This window comes from Carettochelys insculpta, chromosome 5 (genome assembly GCF_033958435.1).
Source record: "Carettochelys insculpta isolate YL-2023 chromosome 5, ASM3395843v1, whole genome shotgun sequence".
Classification (NCBI taxonomy): domain Eukaryota; kingdom Metazoa; phylum Chordata; order Testudines; family Carettochelyidae; genus Carettochelys; species Carettochelys insculpta.
Window position 1 is genome coordinate 115,151,809 of NC_134141.1, and position 25,173 is coordinate 115,176,981.

Consider the following 25,173-nt stretch of genomic DNA (forward strand, 5'->3'; position numbering starts at 1 on the left):
TAAACAAAACATAGACTGGGGGGGGGGAAAATCCAATTTGTTTTCCCTGACAATGAAAGGAAGCAGAGAGATTTGCTGGGGCAGATGGGCATCTTGTTGAATAAAGTAAAAAGTCTTAAGACTCTTTAGCTTGCAGAGTTGCTGTATATGCTGAGTAATAAGAGCTGCCTAATTTACAGTCTAGCCTGTCTATCCACGGATTAAGGACTCCATAAGTACCCATTGACGTGATAGCTCCTGTAATGGCTCCTAAAGAGATGTTATGGTCTATCGTGTCAATAATCCACAGATTAAGGGCTGCCTAAGTATGTGTTGACACGACAGACTGTAGTAGCTCCTTTTTAGAGTCTATTGTTTTGATGATTCTGTACAATCACAATGGAAGAACTTCAGTGATTCAGCTTCCGTGATGCTGGCCTATTTGGGGCTGGCGATCACTACAATTTGGGAACTTATGCATGTATCAGAATTGGCTTGGACTTACTATTATTGTCTGTGAAAACAACAGCAGCAGCAACAACAGTAGTTTAGCACATGATACTCTCCTAAATTAGCCTTTCACAAATGACCTGTGCCACCGGGAGCGAGGAAATAAGTTAGTTACAGCTGTTGCACTGCCCTTGTGTATAATGGGGTGTGCAGTGGATGGAGTTGGAAGCCTTTGAAAGCAAACTCTGTGTGTGTGCGTGTGTGTGTGTGAAGTCTCTGTTGAAGTCATTGGGGGGGCACCCATGCACCATTCAGAGGTCTGAATTTAGCTTTTTTTGTTTTGCCGTAACTATGCAAATGCGTAACACCCACACTATTACTCTGGAAAATTGTTTACATGGGATTATTTTGTGCTTCTTTATTTTACAAGCACCTTGTCTCTCCAACTCTAAAATTACTAGAAAGATTGAAAGGGACAGAAATGCTCTTTTTTACCCACGGTAACTTGGTAGATTAGCCAACACTGTAGATATAGACAGCTTCACTGTGTCCTTCATGGTTATTTGCACTATTCTGCACTTACGTCATTGCATGTTTACCGTTAAAAGCAGCAGTAAAATTGAGACTGAGGAGGTAGCAGCAGAGAGGGGTGAACACAATAGGTGAGAAAGGGGTGGGGGGTGAAAGGAGCATGTCTGGTGAGGTTACTCACTGGCATTACAAACGAACAGGGCAAGATAGCAGAAAAATCCCTTACAGGTTGCATCTCCCTTGTCCGGTGCCCTCAGGACCTGACCCGTCCCTAACCAGGGAGTTTGCTGAACCAGGAAAAGTCAATTCCAGCCCCCCTGCTACCAGCTTCCAGGCTACGCTGGGAGGCTGCCACCCTCTGAGCACCATATGCCCAGCTCATCTGCTGCCAGCCCAGCTCCGCTCCAGCTAGTGACCACTCTGTCACCCGAATCCTGGTCTTCTCCCACGCCCGGGGCCAGGGCTCTATGGTTCAGCAATATCCAGGGTCCTGCCGGACCAGAGAGGTCTAGAGTGGTTTAATAATCAAGACTTCAGCGCATACTATTTACAGATCTGTCTGCGAGAAAGTGGGATGTTTTTCAGTAGGCTGATTTCAGTGAAATTGAGCAACCTATCCTTTTACATGACTGCATTGTAGGACATGTTTGGAAGAAAGCCTCTGTGAAAGTGTGTGCATGAGAACACAGAGGACTTTCAGTAACATGGACCTTACCCAGGGTGTGTTATTTTGGATGGGAAGAGACTTGTTGGGAATTTATGCTCTTTTATGTTGCCCTCCTTGTCTGTATGTTGAGCTGGTTTGTCTTTCTGGTCAAGAGGAGCTGGTCTTGGCTCTCCAGAGTTGAGACATGCTACCCGAGGGCCAGCCGAAGGGATTACTTGAAAATGACAGGACACTTCTAGCTTTGGGAGGAGCAGACTGAGCTTCATCTCAATCCTGGATCCCCTGGAAGGCCAACACATTGTGCGCATGTTACTCCAGCCATTTTTTTTCTTTTTTAACCTCCTATGAGCTCTGCAGGTGGTGGAAGGGAGAAAGATAAAGGAGGCAGCATTGTCCAATGCAGCCGTTCTTGGCATTTTCTGTACCCCATCACCCCAAGTTAAAACAAAGTTTTGGGAGCTGGATGGAATAAATTTTCTTATGTGCACCAAGGTATGTGCAGATGTGCACCTCCAATAAAAACTTGTGCTGCCAACTCTGGGCACTCTGCTAATCAGCTGGGTGGCACCTGAATCTCTCCTGGGTGTCTGCCCAAGTGCTCAGCTTAGAGGCTCCCATGTATCCAGAAAGAAAGGCAAGGTGATCACAACCCCTGGAAGTTTGTTTGTTGTGGCTTCCAGGTTCAAGAGCCCTGACGCAGCGTTTATAGCTGGGAGTCAGGACTCTGAGGGTGCTAGACCCAACTTTGCTGCTGATTTAAAATCTGTAGTAGGTAAGCTAGCCTTTCTGTGTCTTACATACAGGGTTAGCCAACTGTGTGTAGGGGGTGGCTGGTACTACAAGAGGGGCTCTGGGAATGTTGCAGCCCTTCCTGGTCACAATTTTGTTTATCATTTCAGGGTACATTATTCTGTGACATTCAGTAATGAATATTAAAATTGGCCCATGTTTCATGTAAAATTCAATCACAGTATCATGGAGAGAGGAAGGAATAAAAGCACCTGGAACCATGAAAATCTGTGAGGCCCTCAAGGAAAACTTTATGATCACGTTTAGATTATTTAAAAACTAAGAAATTAATTATCGTAAAACATTTAAAAATAGGTATTTTCTTGCCACCTTTGTGAACTTCTCAAGGAAACACAAAAGGGGCCTTAAAATCTTAAAGACAAGAATTTTCACCCATAAACACCGTTCAGTCCTGTGTGTGAGGAAATATCTCAGCCTTGTTTGCAGTAGAGAGAGGTTACCTCCATGTTTCCTGCAAGCAAAATTGGTTAAGAAAAAATAAATGATTAGTTTGTTTATATTGCCTAGAGTATCCTATAGCGTGGTGCATATCCATGGCAAGTCCTAATTTCTGAACTGAAGAGCTTAAAGTCAAACATAGATAATTGTGTTGTAGGAGACAGGAATTGCCTTGCTAAGGTATGCACACCACTGGGCCTAGCATGGCCAAGTAAATAGAGGGAATTAGTATTCCACTCTGCCCTACTAGTGTGGGAAAAATTAAAAGGTGGTATACCCTTGGTTGTAGTTAGGCCGAGCCCAGAGAACAATTGAAGTTTAGTGTCTTCAATCTACTGCCTACTTTATAGGGGTCCTGAGGGTACAAGACACACAATTGTATTGTAGGAGACAGGAAGGTGGGGATGGGGAGGAAATAGCAGGGAAAAATAAATGATTTGCCCAAGGTCACATGGGAAGTCTGTGTCAGAGCTCACAATTGACCTTTACCAAAGCCAGCCCCAATATGTTGACCACACACTCTCCCTTTCTTTGGTATGTGTGCACAGGAAGCCTCGGAGCTTGAGCCAGCTGACTTGGGCTTGCCGAGCTCATGCTAATTTTCTTGTAATTGTGTAGGTAGTCCTCAACAGTTGCATCATGGGCACCAAAGCCTAGTGCTGAGGGGAGGGGTTGGACTTCATACCATGAGCTCCAGCCAGAACAGCAATGTCCACACAGCTCTTTTTAGGGCTGAAGCGCAAGCCCAAGTCAACTGATCTGGACTCAAAGGCACTTGGCTGTCACCATACTCTGTGTGGCAGAAGTTCTAGCTAGCCCTTGTTGAGAGCACCGACTTGCAGTTTTCTTGGGTTATGTCTGAACTGCACGCTTCCTTTGGTCTCCAGAGGTCTCTCAGCCAAAGTCTGCCCCATGGGGAGCGTTCTGGCGACATCCCTGTCTTTCCACGAGGAAGAAAGGACGTCTCAACAGAGGGGGTTTTCCTGACGTTCATCCCCGGGTGGACAGGAAGGCCTCTCCTGAGGGAACTGTTGGCAAGAGATACGCAAGTGCAATGCACAGTTTGCGTATCTTTTGCTGACGTTTCTCAGCAATCCCGTTGTAGCCTTATTAAAGTACAGCAAGCTTTAATTATAGGCAGGATTACAGTTCCTGGAAGTTTAAAAACTACTAGTACAGTTTAATTAAATTTCTTATTCAAACCCCTATTATTTAACACAATCCCAAAAGAAAATGCAAAAGAAACCTCTTTGTTTCTGCTTTTCAGGGGAAAACCCTCCAGATTTCCCAACTGCTCTCAAAATTAGTAATAATATTTTATGTAAGTCCTCTCCTTAGCAGTCCTTGGAAAACCCAACACACATGCTGTTGATCTCAGAACAATGTTCTGGCGCAGCACCTGCCAAAGCTGCAGGTGGTTATGGTCATGCCATCAGTCACTGCAGTTCCAAATATCAGGTGCATGTGGTGAGCAAAAGAACATGCTGTGTAGAGAAGAACAGTGCCCTCCATGCAGTGTGAACTCATGTGTGGGGAGCATGAAGTCATGCTGTATGGAGAGCGTCATTTTAAAATCATGTCCTCCAGGCTCTCTGGGATTGAAGGAAACAGTAAATCAGAAGATGGTGTCATGCACGCAAAATTTTGGAAAACACTATTCTAGTGTTTGGTTCACTCTTGGTTTAAGATTCACGCTTGTATCTTCACACCAAGCTCTTAGGGTTCATCAACAGTTCAGTTCTCTTGACTGTTATTTCTAGTTTTCTTTTTAGATCTTTTGGGTTTCCTTCTCGGATCTAACAGCATTATAGAGAGTCAGTTGAATTCCCCCTTCCACTGGGAGAATCAAATTGAATTTACAAACCTTGTGTACTCTGGAGACCCATCTGTCGCACAGATATTCCAGAAATTAGAAGCCTGTATGGATCTAGATTTAAGGATATTCTCAAGAATAGCTGAAGGGGTGGCTAAAGAAGCCAGGGATTTGAATATGCACAAAAGGCGACAGCAGGGAATCTGTTCTGGTGTAAAATTGAAGAATAAACATTACTGAAGTTGCACCAGGGCTAATAACGTGTGTAAACCTTTTAGAAAATCCATTGTCAGTATGCGTTCATGGTTAATCATGGCTGGAGAACTGGACTGGGTGTCATCAGGGGTAGCTTCTATTCTCAACTCTGCCAGTGAGATTCACCATGCAGTCGTGGGTAACTCGTGGAGTATTTTCAAGACCACTTGCTTTCAGGTGTGTGTTTGGGAGTCTCAGCCAAAACTCAGTAGCCGTTGTTGAAGAATGTAGCCCTAATTTTCTTGCCCTTTGGTTTCCCCATCTGTAAAAGTGGGGCATGCTTGGGAAGATGCTAGGGTGAAAGCTGCTGTATAAAGCTAGTAATAATGACTAATATACATAAATGTAGTCAGAGACTACATTTTTTTATTCTGTTTGCACAACATCCGGTACAGTGAAGCCTGCATCCTTATTGGGTCCCTGGGCACTCTTTGATAGATGTTGTACAGATTGCACCGCTCTAATCCAGCATCTTCAGGGCTGACTGGAGCCAGATGAGACAATTTGTCAAACACATGAGGTCAATATTGTCTATCACATATCAACACTTCCACTGCTTACTGGGCTCTTAGAAGACATTTGGGGTAAATTACAGCTAAATAACAGCACGCAACACTGAGAGCCAGGACTGGTGGATGTAAACAAATTTTACGGGACCATGGGGAAGTTGGCCACACCCATGATAAGTGGTTGTCTGGCTTACAAAAATCACGCTGGATTGCGGATGTTGCCGAATTAGAGAGGTTCAACCTGTAGTAATCAGTGACAAAAGAAAGTTGAAGGTTGCTTAATAAGGTAGTAATAATGTTCTGTTGACTTTATTAAGTAGTATGGGATTATGGTAACATTCACAATGTACTGGTATCTCCCCTGACATTCAAGAAGGGACACTCTCTGTTTTGAAGCGCTTGCAATCTCGGGCTTTTAACTGAACAACAACAACAAAGCGCATCTCAGATACTGCAGAGGGCTCTGCTGAAATGGAGCTAGCTCTGGTGATCAGCCGTTGCACAGATCACACAGACGAGAGAGGAAAATTATGAGGAAGGACACCGAGAGCATACGTTGTATGAGACCTTGGAGTAACCCTTCCACGTAAACCCAATTGGTTAAGGAAGGAAACTTTTCTCAGGGTGAGTTAGTTGCTTGAGTCATGTAACAACATTTGCCAAGTATGCATTAGGCGGAAAGCCGGTTCCAGATCCTAACATGCTCACGAGGTTATGGGGTGAAGGTGAGTGTTTGGATTCCAGGCCTAGAGCAGGGGTCATTGTTTCTAAGGAACTCAGCTCCCAGCCTACTGAACTTCCTTGTGAAAACTGGCAACTTAATTGGGTGCTTGAGTGGTGAGACCTTTGTGCACTGGGCCCTTAGGGACCATTTGAGAGGTTCAGCTGTAAGGTTTTGTCAGGGCCATCTGTAGTGAGGCAGCCTGATAGAACTCTGGACTGTGGTCACAGCACATCCATTCTGTCTGTATGTATGGCCTTAGGCAAATCTGTGTCTCTGTTTTCCACATCTATGATAATGGAGATAATTATATTTACCTGCCTTTGAGAGGTCCTTGGATGATACGTGCCCAGTATTTGTAGACTGCAAGTACACAGGAGCTCTTCATTATATATTTGTGCGGCACCTTCCACAGAGGGGCTCCTGGGCACTGCCACAATGTGAAAAAATGAGTGAAGTTGTCTGTTCACCTTTAGTGAACTTCTCCACATAATCTGCTCTTTTCTTGTCTCTCCCTGTCACACTCCTCCCCTGGCCACACCACCCAAAGGACATAGCTAAATTTATAACTAGACACACTATCTTCTAGCAACAGTCCCAAGAGAGTGTGGGAAAGGGACAAAAAATAAGCCCACAGCTACAGACAGCATAACTTTGAAAAAGCATCTTTAGTAATTTGGTAACTTGCCAAGCAGCAAGGACTCATCCTGTTTATCTGAGCACTACCTATATATTCTCATGGCTTCAGGGGCAGACATCCAGTCAACAGCCTCATCCCTCAAACGGAAGGAACTTTGACATGTTTATATACTGTGTTTTGGCACTAACTTGTTTGAAAAAAAAAACAAAACAAAAATCCTGATTAGCAAAAGCTTGTCCTTGTGGTCTGGTCACCCCATGTCACTGAAAAGCCTAGTAGGATTCATTCATAAACTTCCAGTCTTCCATAAAGGTCTGTTCATTCATAGTTTGGGCAGTTCTTTTTTTATGCTCTGGCAATTAAATAACTCTTTGTAAGTGGCAGTGACCAACTCGTTAAGTGGTCTTCACTAATGCAAGTGCAAACATGAGGTGGAAGAAATCACTTTTTCTTACCCCTTCTCCTGAAAGTGATGGTTTTATATTAAAAGAAAATAAAATATTCAAAGAATTTCAGTGAGATTCAGTACGTTTGATGCGTGTTGCTTCAAAAATCCCCTTAACTGGAGTAAAACAAACTGTGAGATCCACCCATCTGATGTTAGGTTGTTGTTTTTTAAAAATGTGGCTTTCTTCTCCTAACTCGTTAAACAAACGGCTAGTTAAATTATCTTTTTTAAAATAAATATCTATACATGCAACTAAATCATAATTTTAAAAAACCCCAATGCTCTGAAGTGTGTCGCATGTTGGAGTCTCATCTCTGTTATACCAATGTAAATTTGGAACGAAATCCATGGGACCTAATTCTGGTCTAACGTGATTTTACAACAGAATCCATTTAAGTAATCAGAGCCTGGTCTTCTGTCAAGTTACTTCCAGATTTGTACTAGTTCTGTTATTAAACTTAATGTACTGTCTTTACTCAGGCAAAATTCCTGCAGCCTAGATCGGGAGGGTAGGTTCTGGCCCGTAAGGCACACCACAAGGCATTGTTGTAAAAAGAAGAGCAGGATCTAGAGTGGAAGGGAACACAACATCCTGTCTGTACGAGGAGATTTAGCTTTAAGGAAGGGCCATGCGGAGGAGACAGGGAGTGAGACAGGCACAGAGCCTGCAGTTTATCTGGGCAAGGTAATTAACATAATCTGAACACTTCTTTCACTGACGTCCCTCTTAAAATTGCTGGGTGGACTGGCAGGCTATGAAGATGAAAGGGAAGAATGCCGTCTGAGGGATTTTCTTTCATGCCATAGGGCGTAAGGGCCTTCTACCCAGATACGTTTCCTGTTCTTTTTACTCCTCCCACCCAGGCTCCCCTCTCCAGCACCCCCCCTTTAATTTTGCCTTCATGGAACTGAAGCATTTTCCTGTCTCTTCACGCAGGACAGTAGTGGAGTGTGTGGTTCCACAGACTCATTCCTCTCTTCCCCCCTCAAGTGCATACACTGAGGTAGCTGCAGAAGGTTAGGGTAAAGGTAATTTGATACCAGGGCCCCACTCTTCCCAACCCCACTACGACCTCCTCTTCTCCCTCCCCTTCTCTCACTCTGCTTTTTTTTCCCCTGCTTGCTGCTTATTTGGTGCCAGGTTTCAGCGGACAGAGTTATATGAAACAAAGTATTGTGAGGCACCAAAGGGGGGCAGCTGGAAGGCAGATCGGGCTGTGACGAAAAGTAGGCAGAATGAAGCCTGCAGACTCGCAAGGCTGTTTCTCTTTCACATAGCCCCATAAATACATTGCACCAAACAGTCCCGGCCCTGCCCCCCAGACGTGTTTTTGGTGGGTAGATTTGACAACCACTTACCTTTCTAGTTTCCAAACATGCACAGTTGGGCCCATTTTTAGTAGCTGCTTCCAGCAACTGGAGAAATATTTTCCTTGCTGGCATAGAAAGGAGGAAATTAAAAGTGTGTGGTTGGATTTATTTTTTAAGAGCACAGTACTGAACTCTAAACAGAATCCAAAGACTAAAAAATGCCTGTGTTGGGGAAATAGGCTTATTAATAGTCAGTAAAAAAAAGTTGTCCTATTTTCTTTATGCTTTTATTGTGCTTTATTAGGGTGTTATGAAGGTCTGTTGTGAAGAACTATCACACATTGTATCACTAGCAATGGAATGGGGTTAGGGAATGTTAAAGTTTTAAGAGAGTAAATAAGGAAACGTTATTTACACCTCATAATAGGCAGCAGGTTTAAAACAAAGAAACTTATTTTTTCACACAACACGAAACCTATGGAACACTTTGTCAGAGGATGTTTTTAAGGCCAAGACTATAACAGGGTTCAAAAAAGAATTAGCTAAGTTCATGGAGTGTAGGTAGGTCCACCAGCGGCTGTTTGCTAGGATGGATAATGATGGTGTCTCTAGCCTGTGTTTGCCAGAAATTGGGAAGAGAGGCGTAGGATGGATCACTTGTTCTGTTTTGACACTGTTCTGGCTGTTCCTTCCGAAGCACTTGGCATTGGCCACTATTGGAAGGAAGGACATTGGGCTAGACGAATCTTTGGTCTTTCCTGATATGGCTGTTCTTATGTTGTATGTAAGAGATATTTACTAGCTGGTTCATGTGAATTTGTGCATTTGTTTTTAGAAAGTAATATTACTTCCTCACTTTCAGCTCTGAACTTGCTTCTTTTGTTGTTTTGTTTAAATAAAATATTAGAGATTAATAGTTCCCAGGTCTTAACGTATCTATGAAAGGTGAAAGGGGGAATTATTAGCTAAGGAGCACAAAGCTGTAGAATGTAGCTAGTGCTGTTGAGAGTCATGAGAACACCACACATACCCCTCTGCTCCCCATTGTCCTTTCCTTTTCTGTCCTGTTGTTCCTTCTCAACTGCATCTTACCTGCTAAGAGTAGGGGAGGTGGCAGTTGAAAGAGCTAAAAGACCTTCTCCCTCCCTCCCCCCCCCGCCCGCTTTTTTTCGTTAACAAATGCAAGACTTCCGGTCTCCACCCTGCCACCACAAACCACAGTCTAACTGCAGTTCAGTCAGATTTATAGCTCATGTGACGTCCGAATCTTAGCATTTATTACCAGGGCTCCGGCTATAGGCATAAATAGGCTCTGTAAATTATAGCAGTTGATCTGTTGTGCTCTCCCTGTTCCTGTTGAGCAATGTTTAACTGGCCTTTTATGGCTCCCCTTTTGGGGGTGGGGGGATTATATATGAACAAAGCTTGTCTAGGCTTAAAGCCTTTGAAAGTCAAATGATCTATGGAGTGTGGGTACCTTAGCCCTCATCCTGGCTTACCCACATTTCAGATAGAAAAAATGTCTGTGGCTGCTTAGGAGCTCCATGTTTGTGATACCCACATTGATTTACTGTTGCCTAAATTGATTAGCTACAACTAGGGTTTGAGGGTGGGGAAGAAATCAATTACTATAGGTACAGTGCTGAGCAGTTTACATCGTCTGAGCACTCTGGTTACCCAGGCCCCGATGACTGCCAAGACATCTCCAGATGGCATGTCCTCACTGGTGCTGCGCTCCTGGGGGCGCAGAAGGTGGGTGGTTCAGTCTGCATCCTTGCTGCAACATGGGCAAGTTACCAGCTGAAGGGAACACCTCATTCTGCCATTAGCCTGTACCCCCCAACTAATCAGGGTGTAAACAAAGCACTACTGCATTCAGGAGAGAGGCTTGTGTATGTGTGGAGGGAACGGGAGATATGGGCAGCATTTTAATAAGAGTCTAGCTGAGCTGTACTGTAGACAGATCCCTGGGCACCAGCTAACTACTCCCTACAACACCTCTGCAAGGTGGAATGTGTTCACCCTTGTTTGAGCACTGACGAAACTTGATGCAGGCAAGAGCAGCAATACTAGTGAGGCTGCAAAGGACATGGGAATTGGAGGAGATTAGAGCAGCATAGTCAATTGACTCCCATTCCTGTATTTAAGCCACTAAGACAGCCTCTCTTTGCACGGGCTTATCTATGCACAGAAATGGGTTGTGCCATGGCATAGCTGAAGAGATACAGTAGATGTAAGTCTGTTATCTGTTAAAAGATGCCAGGACTTCTTGTTGTTTTAGTAGACGCAGTAACACTCATATAAAGGGGTTTATACTAATACAGTTTAGTCCTGTTCAAGAAAGTAGAATAAGTTACATTAGTGTAAGGAACCTTCACTGTGTCCAATTTATATGGTTATAGCTGTTTTAATCCTCCAAAAATAGTCATATTGACATAAAATGTGGGTATAGGGCTCTCCTAATCTCTCTTTGCCTAAGAGAACAGTTTTCATTTGCTCAGGGAGCCTAAATATCTTTGAAAATCTGCTCCAAAGAAACTGAGGTTAGGGATGGGAGACAGGGTCTGTTCCTGGCTTTCCCACCAGCTCATGGTGTGAGTTAGGCAAAATCACTTAGGCTGCATCTCCACTACAGCTGGGATCAGTGCTCTGAGATCGATCCATCAGCAATCGATTTGGCAGGTCTAGTGCAGTGAAGACCCACCAAATTGATTGCAGATGTCTCCGAATACCCCCTGCCACTGCTTTCTACACCTCACAGAAACCTGACCTAGGGTATGTTGACTACAGCTGCATTATTCGTGTGGCCAGAGCTGCGTGCCTTAGTGTGACTTGCTGCAGTAGCACAGACATACCCTTAGGATAACATTTTCAAAAACGTCTTAGTGACTAAGGAGTCTAAGAGTCCTATGACATAGGGTCCTGAGGTCAAATCCTCCAAGGTATTCAAGTGTCTTCCTTCTCTGGTGCCTCTGAGAATCTGAGGCTGCCTCCTTTTGACAGTGGATCTTAGACTCTGATCTTGGGCCAGGGCTAATGATAATGATCACTTGTCTTTGAAAAGCTTATGTGAACTGTGGGAAGAGGTTGGTCATGATGCGTTCAGGATTTATAAAGTTGTGTTATTTATCTCTATTGTAATAATTCTCTTTTTTCCTCCCATCTCTGTAGATTCCCAAGTTCTTCAGGGGCCGGGGGATCGGTCACACTGGTGTGTGGTGGCATACTGGGAAGAGAAAACACGTGTGGGTCGGCTGTATTCTGTCCAAGAGCCCTCCCTGGATATCTTCTATGATCTACCTCAGGGGAACGGCTTCTGCCTCGGACAGCTCAATTCAGACAACAAAAGCCAGCTGGTGCAGAAAGTCCGGAGCAAAATTGGCTACGGCATCCAGCTGACGAAGGAAGTGGACGGCGTGTGGGTATACAATCGCAGTAGTTACCCCATCTTTATCAAGTCGGCCACACTGGACAACCCCGACTCCAGGACGTTGCTGGTCCACAAAGTGTTCCCAGGATTTTCCATCAAGGCGTTTGACTATGAGAAGGCATACAGCTTACAGAGGCCTAACGACCACGAGTTCACGCAGCAGCCATGGACCGGATTTACTGTTCAGATCAGCTTTGTGAAAGGCTGGGGCCAGTGCTACACGAGACAGTTCATTAGCAGTTGCCCGTGCTGGTTGGAGGTTATTTTTAATAACCGATGACTCGAGACAGAGTGGACTCATGACATTATAACTCCTTTGCTGCTAATATTTCCTTCTGAGTGCTTGCTTTTCATGCAGATTTGTTTGGTTGGTTGGTTTTGTGTTTTGTGCTTGTCCCCCCTCCAGTGTTTTGAGAAATAGCTTATGGAAAGAGTTTTGCCTGGGTATTTTGATAATTTTTTTTTTTAAAGTGTGAATGACCAACAACACAGTGTGTGTGGGGTGGGCGGGGGGTGTTCCATAAAATAATCATGTAATGCCCCTGAAACTATTATCCGAAGTCGTGGGTGGAATTCAGTCACACGCTGTTGGTTACAGGTCCCTCTCTCGATTAAAAAGTGTTTAATGTTTTTGACACATCAGAGGTCTTCTGCTGCCAGATATCTTGTCATCCCCCTTGTCACGTGGCCTGTTTGTGCACACAGGTTCGTCTTTCTGCGGCTTCTACCTAGAGCGGTAGCACATTTCTGCTACTTTTCAGAGCGCAGCAGCTTCATTCTTGCGACGTTAAACCAAGTTCCCCCCCAGTGGTGTCCACTCTGCAGCGTCCCTGACACAGAACAAACGTATGTCCCTTGTGCACCCAGGAGAAATCAGGAGCCAATGCAGCAAAGTGAAACCTTATCATTCAGTTCCTTGCTCCTCTTTTTTTTTTTTTTTCACCCCATCTTCTTTCATGTATGCTTGTTGCTTTATTGGAAGATCACATCTTGTCACTGTTGTGCTGATAGTCCATGGTGGAAGCATGGGTTTTGGAAGACACATGCCTACACTTTGAGTGCTTTTATTGTTTTATTGATACTCTGAGGAAAAAAATCCTGCATGGCTCATGCTTTTCCATTTGAGCTGAGATGCAAACTTGGTGAGAAAGCATAGGCATAAAAAAAAAGAAGGCAAACAAACAAACAAACAAAAAAACCTGGGGTAAAAAATGTATTCGTGATCTTTGGTCCATCGTAACCTGCTGTGACCAGGTTAGGGCGGTACCAGTCGTCTGGAGAAACGCGGTTGCTCTTTCATTTCTTCTTGAATTCATACACTCGTATGATACTTTTACACTGTTCTTAGCTCAATGAGCATGTTTAGACCTTAACATAAGCTATTTTTCTAAATATAAAGGTTTAAATGAACAAGAGAAGCAGTCTCATTGGAACTTTAGCATTGTAGTGCTTTGGAAATAAAAGAAAATGGAGAAAAAAAAAGAGGACTCCTTAAAAAAAAACCTTGAGATTTATTAAAGAAAAAAATGTATTTTATGTTATATATAAATATATTATTACTTGTAAATATAAAGACGTTTTATAAGCATCATTATTTATGTATTGTGCAATGTGTATAAACGAGAAAAATAAGAAAGATGCACTTTGCTTTAATATAAATGCAAATAACAAATGCCAAATTTAAAAAAAAAACACAAGATTGGTGTTTTTTCTATGGGTGTTATCATCCAGTTGAATGTTTTTTTCTAAAGGAGTTTATGTTCCATTAAAAAATAAAAAAATGTACACTTGAGCTGACATTTTGCAGAGTAATATTTTTATGTGTGGGAACAGAGTTGGTGATAATCCAAGTAAAAAGTGTACCTGGAGCTGGGTATAAGCATCCAGTATTAGATGTACCAAACGTTGTTCCACTAACGGAGACAACACTCAATATGGGTGCTCCTCAAATTTTGGAGGGCGGGTGGCCGGTTGATTGACGAGCAGGGTTCTCTTAAGATGAGCACTTTGGCAGCCACCCAGGAGAGATTCAAATGCTCCCCAACTGATTACCTTAGCACCCGCTGCTGGCAGCATGTGCTTCTACAGTTGGTGCTCATGGGCACATGCTTCAGTGCACACAAAATTTATTCTGCACATAGATAGAAAAAAAAATCAAGGGAGCGTTGCTCAGAAGTTGTGACCTCAGTTCCTGGCTTATTTGAGAGCTTTGTGTGTTATCCCAGACAAGACACTTCATCTGATCTCCAGTGGTACCAGCAATGTGTTAGAGTTCTTCCAATGTTGGATTCAGCTGTTGCTGATTACGTCTGCTACCCGTCTCTGCTTCCCAGTGGGTGGGAGCAGACACTGCACAGAATGGCAGACAGAGCACATGACCTGGATGGGGGAGAACAGGGCAAGGTGGAGGACAGCTGACTCCACCCAAGTCTATCCAGCCCAGCCTCTCAGAAGTCATGAAGTTTGATCCTTTCCTGCCACCGTGGGAATATGTGCCCCCTCCCAATTATTGTAGTTTCTAAGCACCTCATGCTCTTTTTTGTAGTTAACCTCGAAAACACCTGTGTGAGCTAGAAGGTGCAGTTGACAGTGGGGGACCTGAGACCCAGAGAAGCCCAGGGACGTGTTTGTCACCTGGAAAGGCTATAGCAGAGCAAAGTTTTTGAGTTTGGTCTCCCAAATACTCCATACCATAAACATTGCACCATGCTCTGCACAGAGTGGTCACAAATTGCCATTATGGGTGGGCAGGGGGGAAACATGTCCCAGTCAGCTCTCCATTGCACACTGCAATTCCCACTGGCTGCCCCAGAGAAGTGCAGGCAGATTGGTATGCTGTAGGATTAGCCAGTTAAATCAGGACCAAAGGGGCTACCTCTTGGGGAGTGTTTACAACAGGTGTCCAAGTGCCTCATATTGCCAGGCCTTAAGGCTAGTATTCTGTAACTAGCTCAGTGTATCCAGACCTGGGGGGGTTTGCAGTGAGCCTAGCTTGCAAGCTTTGCAACAGGAATGCAGAGAAGTTGGTGGGGAGAGTGATCTTACAATCAACATGTATATCCAGAAGTGGAGATGAAAAGTCTAGTGACAAGCATTTGTTTAGTAAACACACCCTTTAGCAATAGAGTCAGTCAAGCTGGCTGGTTATGATACTGTGAACTGCACCCCCATTGAGGTGGAAGGCAGTCACTAGCTAGCACAGAAAACCTGGGCCCACAGGGGGGTGGGAAATTTTAGTCACAACCCAGAAAGTCACTTAATAGACACTTGCAGTAAGTAATTTTCTTTCTCCTCCTTCACTCCCCACGCCCCAGCTGATTTGTCTGTTTTCATTTCATTTTATTGTTTGTTTTTCTATCTATTCATCATGCCAGTTCACTTTCAGCACTATTTTCAGATCCAAGGAAGTGGGTCTGCCCCACGAAAACTCACTCCCCCCAATAAATTTTGTTAGTCTTTAAAGTGCTGCATAACTGCTTTGTTGTTTTGATAAAATACAGACTAACACGGCTACCTCTCTGGGACTATCACAGACACTGTCACCTCATTGAACGTGTCATGCTCGGCAGATGGGCCATTCTGTTTGTAAGGGTGCTGCTAAGAGCCACAGGCTCTAACGTGCAACGTAATCCAGCCCCTGACTGCATCGCCTTTGACTGTAACGTACCAGCGCAGTAAGGTTGGCAAAATGCAGGCAAACCTTGGGAAACGGGTCAGTTTCTGGTGGACTGCAGCTGGCGACCACACCTTGGGCGGTAGAAGAATTTTTTGGTCGCTAGGCTGGGTTTAGGGCAAGAGGGAAATGTGTTGGGGTGCACCCTGGGCTATCTCCTTACTGCTAGAACCCCTCTCTGCTACCCTTTGCTATACATTGTGACCACAGTTGTGTTCTGTCAGTTTCCAGTGCTGATTTCTGGCTCGAAAGGGTGTGCAGGGAGTGGAGCGGGAGTGAGCAGGGACAGCCTTAGCAGAAGGGATGGGATATAGAGTAAGGCATGAGGACACTTATAGGAGTTGTGCAGAACAGGAGTATTGAGAAGGTATTGAATTGGTGGGAGGGGTTAGGTCAGGCACTTGGGTGCGCAAAGATAAGGGAGGCCAAGGTAGGGGTAAATTGAAGGTGTAGTATGGATTTATGCTTATGGTAGTGAGGGCTGGGGGAAGAGGCTTTCAGAGAAGTCCGTGCATAAATGTAGGGAAGATAATTATGCTGAGGTTGTCACGTTTAAGGTCCCTGTTCCATGTTAGGACCATTTTGAGGAACAGCGCGCACCCAGGTTTGGCTGTTAAGCTGCACCTGTCAGGCAGAAGTTCAGTTACAGCTGGGGGGGACAATCACAGCTTTTGTTTAAAGGGAAGACTGGGGGGACCAATGTGGATTTAAAGATCCACATCTGTCCTGGTGAAAAGCAGCAGAATCCTGGTGCCTGAAGTCCTCAGGCAGGTACCACGTGAACAGTAGATGTGCAGGTTTCTTCCTCGCCGTAGGCCCTCTCTATGCCCAGCCCTTTTGATGACTCAGCACATGGACACCACTTGTGATGGAGTTTTTGGTGACATCTACAGTCGTTAAACCAGCGATTGTATTGGCCTATATGTTTGAACAACAACCAGCATGATCATGCCTGAATCCTCTGGGAAACCTAGAAATACAACTAAAATGCGTATTTCACTCAGTGCTGCCTGGGAGCATTTCACGCTGGCCACCAGACTGTCACCACAGCAACTTTCTGTCAGGATCAAGGTTTGAATTGGAGACCCAAAGATCAAAGACTCAGTGTCCTATTACCAGCCTCCAGCCTTTCCTCTTTCAACAGGTTGTCAGTCTCAATGTTAGTGGTTCTGTAGCTGCTAACGTTGTTACTCAAACTGTCTTGCTTAGTAGGCCCTTAAGTGACAGCTAAGAGGTCAAATGTTGTGGAAACCTCATCTAGACCATAATTCAGTTTGTTTTCTTTGTATTCTCTGCCAGCAGACTTGAAATATTCAGTTATCACATCACAGCTTTTGCATCAGTCTAGCTGACAAGGCTAATTTTTGCAAGTGGTTCAGACATACGTGCATGGCTAAGAAATGCACGTGGGGCTAGAGCCACAAAGAGACTTAGGATCCTAACTGCTCCTTTAGATATCTAAATCCAGCATTTAGATGCCCCCAAAACCTTGCTCAGCTGTTGCCTAACCCCATAGGGGCTTAAAATGCCCAGGCAACTAAATCTCCACTAACAAAGTCCCTGCCCTGCTGCCCAAGCCCAATCTGCCAGTGAGCATGTGAGCAGCTGTCGCAGTCTTCATGCGCAGGGCCCAGCTTGCACCTAAGCCTATGGTTACATTATAGAGCCCACAGCAGTACCACTGCATCAAATCAGAGCTGCCACTCTAGTTTAGAGAGCTCTCCCGTGGACTTCATTATTCCAGCCTCTGCAAGTGGCAGTACCTATGTCAGTGGGAGACGCTCTCCCACCAACTTAGCATGGTCCACCCTGGGTTTTAGGTTGGTGAAACACTCTGGGGAGGGATTGGGGGTTATTCACACCCCGGACACACCATGTACCACCATAGGGATCCAAGTAGATGCAGCCTTTGTCTTGCCATTGAAAGTAGTTGTAGTGTGTACATAGCCCATGTTAGATGGAACCTCACACTTGGTGTTCACCTGTCTTGCTAATGGAAGGTGCCCAAAAAAAACCCACGGCTGAGCATGCACCCACCCACACAGCAAGCAGAAAGAAGAGCGAACATCATCTAAATCCTCTCTGCTTGACACGCAGCAGTGCTTCATATAGTCACAGATTCCAAGGCCAGCCAGGATGACCTTGCTCATCACAGCTGGCCGATGCACACAGATGACATAACTGGCCCCACAATAATTCCTAGAGCTGAACTTCTATAAAAAAAATCCATTCTTGACATTAAAATAGTCAGTAATGGAGAATCCACTGCGATCCTTGGAAAGTGTTCCAACTGAAAAAAAGCAGTCCTGCAGCACCTTAAAAACTAACAATAGAATTTATTAGGTAATGAGCTTTCATGGGACAGACCCACTTCTTCACATCTGGAGAGAACTGAGAATTGAGACAGAGAGAATTTAACAGGGGACGGGAGCTGAGGAAATGTTGTTCTAAGTCACCCATAAAAATGGTGGCATACTGTGGGGCCAAGCAGGTGCCCATAGCAGTGCCACTGATCTGGATGTATAAATTGTCCCCAGATTGGAAATAGTTGTGTCTCAGGAGAAAGTTACATAGCTCAGCCACCAGATGTGCCATGGGAACATCTGGGATAGTGTTCCTGATGGCTTGTAGGCCATCTTCATGCGGAATATTGGTGTAATAAGATTCTATATCAATGATGGCAAGGATGGTACAATCAGGAAGATTTCAGATGTTCTGTAATTTCCTCAGGAAGTCAGTGGTCTCTCAGAGGTAGCATAGGGGTTGAGGAGGGAGGCCACGTAGCAGGATAGTCCTGGAATGAGGGCGTCAATACCTGAAATGAGAGGGTGTCCAGGATTTCCAAGTTTATGGATTTTGGGTAGCAAATTAAACAATCCTGGCCAGGGCTCTGAAAGCATGTCTGTGAATTTGGTCCTGAGTAGAGTCAGAGAGTTTTTAAAGCCGATGTAGTTTCTTTTGCTATTCTTCAGTAGGCTCAGTGGAAAGAGGTCTGTAAAATGTGGTGTTGGAGAGTTGCCTGCTGTTCATTGTCTAACTTATTCGTGATGACTACCAATGTCCAATTGGTGACATTCCAGTTGCGCCTTGGGAAAGCAGTCCTCAGTAAACTGGTCTCCATTTACGTTATGCCTGATTTCCAGTCTGAATTTGTCTAGCTTCAGCTTCCAGCCCTCCAGTCATGTTATACATTGTGCTGCATGTAGATAGTTAAAGACTGCAATCAAGTCATCCCTTCAACGTCTCTTTATTAAACTACTTTGATTGAGTTCCCTCTCTCTATGAGGCATGTTTTCTAATCCTGCACCCATTCATTCGAGCAGCGCTCAAAGAGGAGATTAGGAATGAGGGCAGTCCTAACCAATGGGCTATGAAATCTTCTGGGTGCTGTTTCTGGCTCAATGACTATTTCATTATTTATATCAAGTGAAGTTGCTTCCACAGGAGAGGCTGAATGAGACTGGAATGCTCCACAACAGAGCTGGGAAGATAATGGCCAACCGGCATGAATATGTAGCACTTATGTGAAACTTTGAAAAGGAGAAGCCTCATCTTCCAGCTGCTAAAACACAGGACACTTCTTTCATGCTGTGGGACCTTTGCCTGGCTGTTTAAAATAATCTCTGTTCCACAGCTTACCTTTCCATAAAATTAGGACGATCAAAGCTGCATTCCGCTAAGGGTTGATTTATGAGTATCTGTGCAGCGGTCTGAGCACCTTGGATGTGGTACGCAAAGACGTATGGAAAATTTTTTAATTTTACTTAAAATATCTTCACAACAATCCACTGGAGTAGTGTAGTTGGGTGGCTGCTGCACTATGGCAAGTGAGGGAGCCTGCATAAACTGTTCCAATCAGAGAGAGGCTTATAGGGAGCCAATAAAAGGGTGGCTTGCTGGGGCAGCCCTGACATAAAGAGATGCTCAGCAAAGCAGAGGGCAGTTAGGTCCTGACTAGTAAGGGAGAAGCACCTTAGGTGGCACATTGCTGAGCAGGATTCAGAGAGATGGAGAGGAGTCCCAGTCTCATGCCTGCCAGGTTGTGGCCTTGATACAGGAGCCAAGAGAGTACTAGGATCATGGGGAAGTGGTTCACAGAACAGGAGTAGACATGAGAGAGGAGGAGGGCAGGATATGGCTGCCACCAAAGGGTCCCTGGGTCAAGGGCCAGAGTAGTAGGCAGGCCTGGATGCCCCCCTTGCACTGCATCTGGTGACCACAAGGCGTGGCCTTTGCAGACTGCTGCTTGCCTTGAGGCCAAGGGCTAGACTTTTGGGGTTGCACTTGGCCACTCAGTCAGGGGGATGCACCAGTGTAGATATGGCCTAAGGTACAAGATGTGCTGGGTTAATTTGGAATGGTTTAGCTGAGGCCAACATGGCTCCTCCTTCACCTGCCTTGCATTCAAGACCATTGCCAGAGATGGATTAGGGGTTTGTGGGGCCCTGGCCCAGAGCAAGCACGGGCTCTCCCCACCCCTTACACCTGCAGCCCCCCCTCACCATCCCAGCAGTCTGGCTGGGGAAATGGGGTCTGGGCATATGAGCTTACCCCATGCCTGCCACTCCTGCAGGGGAGCAGGTTTGGGGTGCATTGGCTTCCCACCCAGCACGCCTGCCCAAGAGTGGGGTTGGGGCCTGGAGGCTTCACCTATTTAGAATGGGTCAGGGAACAGGGGGTGCTCATTTTGCCAGGTACCCCCAATTAGCTGTGGCCTCTGGATACAGGGCCCCATTGGCCCAGCAGTTAATGTGCCTCTGGCCATGGCATTTGACAAGGGCGGCCAAACAAGTCCCACTGGAGACTTTATGAACAGTCCTGTGTCAAAACAAAAGCTCAAGCACAGTTGCTCACAGGAAAAAAGCTGGGAACTAATCAGCGAAACAGAGGTTTTTGTCATTAGCGCTGCATGGCCTGAGCTCCTGCTTTGCTGCTATGGGCCTTTTCGGGCTGTTTCCACAAACATTCCTAGTCAGGAACACTAACAATAGGACACTTTGCGCTTCATAGCTCATATCACCATGTGGCTCAAGAACCCTGTTCTGCCTTACAGAGGGCTCCCATTGAAGTGAATGGAAAGCCACTGGTGTTTCTGGTAAGCTGAGCACTTGGGTGGCCAGCCAGGAGCAATTAAGGCATCGCCCAGTTGATTAGCAGCGAGCCCATCGCCACCCACCACTGACAGCATGTGCTTCTACCACTGCTGCACATGCTTTGGTGCGCATAACAAAATGTGTTCCCCCGCTGGAGAAAGTTAGAGGGACCAGGGAAAGCCGCCCATAGGGTTTCAGGGGAATTGCCTTGGTCCCGAAAGCAGGTGAGCAAGACTGTTACGCTGATCCTGCACAGGCCTGCTATGGAGCAGGGGCTGGTAAGCATGCAGTACAAAGTACTGGTCAGGACAGAGAGTATAGGGATGCCCAATTCCACACCAGGGTGCTGCTGTGCATCCCCCCACCCCATTTACTTCCACCCAGAAGTGCCTGACGAGTCATTCTCTAGCCACTGTGTTTAGTGTCCACTGCAGCAGTGGAACAGCCTTGCATGCTTCTCTGGGTACCCACTGAGTCAGGACTGTTCCAGATCCAGCAGCTCATGCCAGTAAGTAGCTACACTATAGGAAGATGGTCCTGGTCAAAACTGTCCAGTGACAGCTGTTTTATACAGCCTGATTTGTTTCACATTCATCTGGTTTGCTGCTCCCTGGGTGTCACTGTATTCCCCTCAATAGAAAGCACATAACATTAAGAACCTCAAACATTGCTCAGCTTAGCCAGTACCAAACCTCTGCTTTCCCAATGGATGGGGGCTCTACAATTCCTCTGTCAAAGGATTTACTGGCAAACTGGGCTCTCTGACATCAGTCTGTTCCTGCTGCTAAATGTAATGTCTCTTTATACCAAGGCTCCAATGTAATCAGTACTAAATCTTCTGATGATATACTGGAACACAGTAAATTATAGCGCAGTTGAGGCTTTTTTAGCGTAGCGCTGCTGAGCAGTAATTGCAGAGCACCGTAAAATAGGTACTAACCAGCTAACTTTTTGCTGAGCAGTCACATGTGAAAAGTGCTTAAATCGTCAAGCTGCTGAGAAGCGAATTGGGTCAATAATGGTTCGTGCACCATGAGGAGCACAGCTAGGCTGAAGAAAAGTGCTTGTGTTATTTACCTTTGTTTTAAAGCCAGAGCTGCCATCCCCGGAGATCCCCCCCAGGCTAAGTCAGTTTGGGGCTGGGCAATGGATGGGAATCTGCCAAATTCCTGCCAGGAACTGCAGGAAGTGGTTTGGTGGCTCATCAGGCAATGCTCTTCCTTTGAGCCAAATACCAAATTCATGGTCTACCACAGAACTAAGGGCACTGTGCAGTCAAGGCACCACCTTTCAATCTCCTTGTCACATGCTCAGCATTTTAATTCATTGTCATAGTTGGGGTCAGGAAGGAATTTTCTCCTGGGGTCCGAGACCCTGCGGGGGTGGGGGGGTTGCCTTTCTCTGTTGCATGGGGCAGAGGTCACTTGCAGGTTTAAACTAGTGTAGATGGTAGATTCACTGTAAATTGGAAGGCTTTAAATCATGATTTGAGGCCCTCAGTAACTCAGCCAGCAGTTATGGATGTATTAGAGGAGAAGGTAGGTGAGGCTCTGTGGCAGACTAGATAATCATGATGTACCCTTCTGGCCTTAAAGTCTGAGCCATCACCCCAAAGCCCTGACTACTTGTGGTTGGCTATAAAGGCTCTTTCCAGAGCTCTAACTGTGCGTCCATCCCACCAGTGCCTTAATAACAATATTGACCCTGGTTGAGAGGTGAGCATAGAACACTATGGTCTTGGGATGGCAACATTTTTAAACTCCTTTTGCTCTGGAGTAAATAATGTCACAAAGTGCAGAGAAAGGGACTTTCAGGGTTGTCTCATACTTTCTGAGGTTGGTTGCTCTGTCTGCACTTGATCTCTCTTGGTTTTATACTGACATGGTATGCTCCATGGAGCAGGCGTTGCTATCTGTTTGTACAGCACCTGGCTTGGTTATGGGATCTTGCTTCATGACTAGAACACCTAAGCGCTATAATACAAGCAGTAAATAATAATTGCTTTACACAATTGTTTTCTGCTGGCTTATCACCACAAGAAATTCCCAGAAGTTTAATTTAAATCAATTTTAAAACCACTTTCGTTATAGCAAAGCAAAGCCCTGTGTAGACACACCAAGCTTGATTTACAAGTGGTTCCTTACAGTTGAGTGTAAGTTATAAGTCACCATAAGGCTGATGAAGTTCACACCAGTTTATAACTGGTATTTATATGTACTGCAGTAGTGGCTAGAGGTCCAAGCCCACCCAGGGATTATGGTATTGGGGATTGTGCCTTTAAGGGCTCAGCTTTTCTCTCTCTCTCTCTCTCTCTCACACACACACACACACACACAGAGTTAGAACTGGTCCCGGAACTAAAGCAAATCTCTCTTAAGCACCTTCTGTGTTATCACAGAAGGCCACAAAAATCACGGTCCCATTGTGTGAAGGTATGTAGAAAAATATAACAAGCCCCACAGACCTTATGATGGAAGTGTAAGACAAGCGACTTGTGGATACAGAAACCGATCAGGGGCTTGTCTCTCATCTGAAATGTGTTGGTGTACACCAGTGGGGTCTCTGAGGCATGCAGAGGTGTGAAGGGAACCCAGTCCGGAATTCTGGAGGGGTTGAACTCAGGAAATCTCTCACTGAAGTCAGCTGGAGTATTACCTGAACAAGGCTGGCTGGATCAGCCTTTAACAAGGTCTGGATGTCATCCAAGAACTCGTCAGAATAAATTACCTCCAGCCTGTGCCTAATCCATCCCATGTCCTGACTTAGACCAGTCTTTGGCCTGGACCACATCATGTTCCATGTCAAAGTGTAATGGCTAGAATTCAAAGCTGCCTCTCAAGCTAGACACCTGCTGGCATGTTCCAGATTGGGCCATCTCGTGGTGCAGAAGCTAAAACAGCCAAAGCACCTGAGGAGCAATTTGCCAGCTATTTTGATTATTTCAGAACAACCTGGGCACAAACCTGCTGCTGCCGCCTTTGGCCACTCTGGTGGTGGGTCTCCTTACACTGCCTTGCCAGTGGTCCTCAGGGCAGGTAGCCCAATGCACTCCACATGAAACCCCACTGGTTTCAGTGAGATTCTACACTGGTGTAAGGGCCTTGCTGTGCTGAGCACTTACAGGATCAGGGCCTTTTAGAGCACTATTAATGTAGGGCCAGGGCAGATTGAAGGAGAAATATGTATGTTTTTCTCTTGGAAGACTCACCAAACTACTTCCAGGCTTACACTTTCAACACAGTCTCTTGTTCACTGGCGGTGGACCGCCATGTTTGCCCATTTCTCCCACAGCTGTGTCTGTGCCTGTTTCCACACTGCTCCCCGCACCCAATGCCCATCCAGAGCCTGCTTCCAACAGCACTACCCCCCTTCTCATTCCTTTTTCTATAGTTCCCCTATTTCTGTGAGGCCACCATGATTGGGCTAGGTCAGGTGCAAGGCCTAAATGTTGAATGTGACTAGTGATGATCAGAGAGTGCTGAGCAAGCAACCTCTGAGAAGCAGGTGCCTGTACGGTGCCTCAGTTTGGGTACCCAAAACTGAGTCACTTCAGAAAATGTATTATCACTATTATTTATAGTACGGTAGTGCCTAGAGGCCCTGACCATTGAAGGCCCCCGTTCTGTGAGGTGCTTTCCATACACAAAACAAGAGGCAGTCTGTGGCCTGATGAGCTTGCAGTATACAGAGCCAAGATAGACCCAGGAAGGGAAGGGGAGGCAGCATCACAGAGAAGGGAAGTGCTTGGATGAGGTCAGCTCTTCGCCATAGTGCAACTGGTTGACTTTGAGCCGCAGCTGGGCTCAAAGTCAAAGACAGAGCTGGGCAGAGGACCGTACAATGAAGAGTTTACCGTCCTGGTGCAGGCTCCACTTGTAGAAGATACGCAGTCGTGTAGTTCAGGCTATTGTCCAGGAGTCCTCTTCAATTCCCACGGATACTGAATGTGCATATCCATAAGTGATGCTTTACCATGTGAGCTTGGCTAGGAAACACCATCCCTTCCTCGCAGCCAAGACCTGGCCTCACTTGTTCATGCCTTAGACACCTTTCATCTGCCTTACAACAATGTGACACATCCGGACGTGAAGTCTTCAGCACTTGGGGAACCCTTGCTCAGGAGTCAGCAACCTTTCCAAGGCAAAGTGACGAAATTTGAACTTTTAATCTCTATGTACAGTCTGAGTGTTGGTGATACTTTTTAAAGTCATTAATAGTCCCACTTAAAACAGCTTCTTCAATAAATAAATTAAGATGCAGAGCTTTACTGTTCAGGTGGCGTTTGGTAGCATTAGCTGGTCTTTTGGTAATCCACAGGTGGCATGGCTTTGAACAAGCTCCCGGCTGCTTGGGAGAAGAGGGGCAGGTCTGAACTCCTGCCTCGCGTGCCAATGAAAATCAGCTC

General features: G+C 45.5%; 1 protein-coding gene across 3 annotated transcripts in view; it reads left to right on the plus strand.

Moving 5' to 3' along the window:
• SMAD7 (SMAD family member 7) overlaps window positions 1-13,789 on the plus strand; it is a 46,312-nt gene extending 32,523 nt beyond the window's left edge. For all 3 annotated transcript variants that reach the window (XM_074995798.1, XM_074995800.1, XM_074995799.1), the window contains one exon: window positions 11,744-13,789. In XM_074995798.1, the coding sequence (XP_074851899.1) occupies window positions 11,744-12,282 (539 nt within the window). In that variant the 3' untranslated portion in view covers window positions 12,283-13,789. The remainder of the gene's footprint in view (window positions 1-11,743) is intronic.
• The last annotated feature ends 11,384 nt before the right edge of the window (window positions 13,790-25,173 follow it).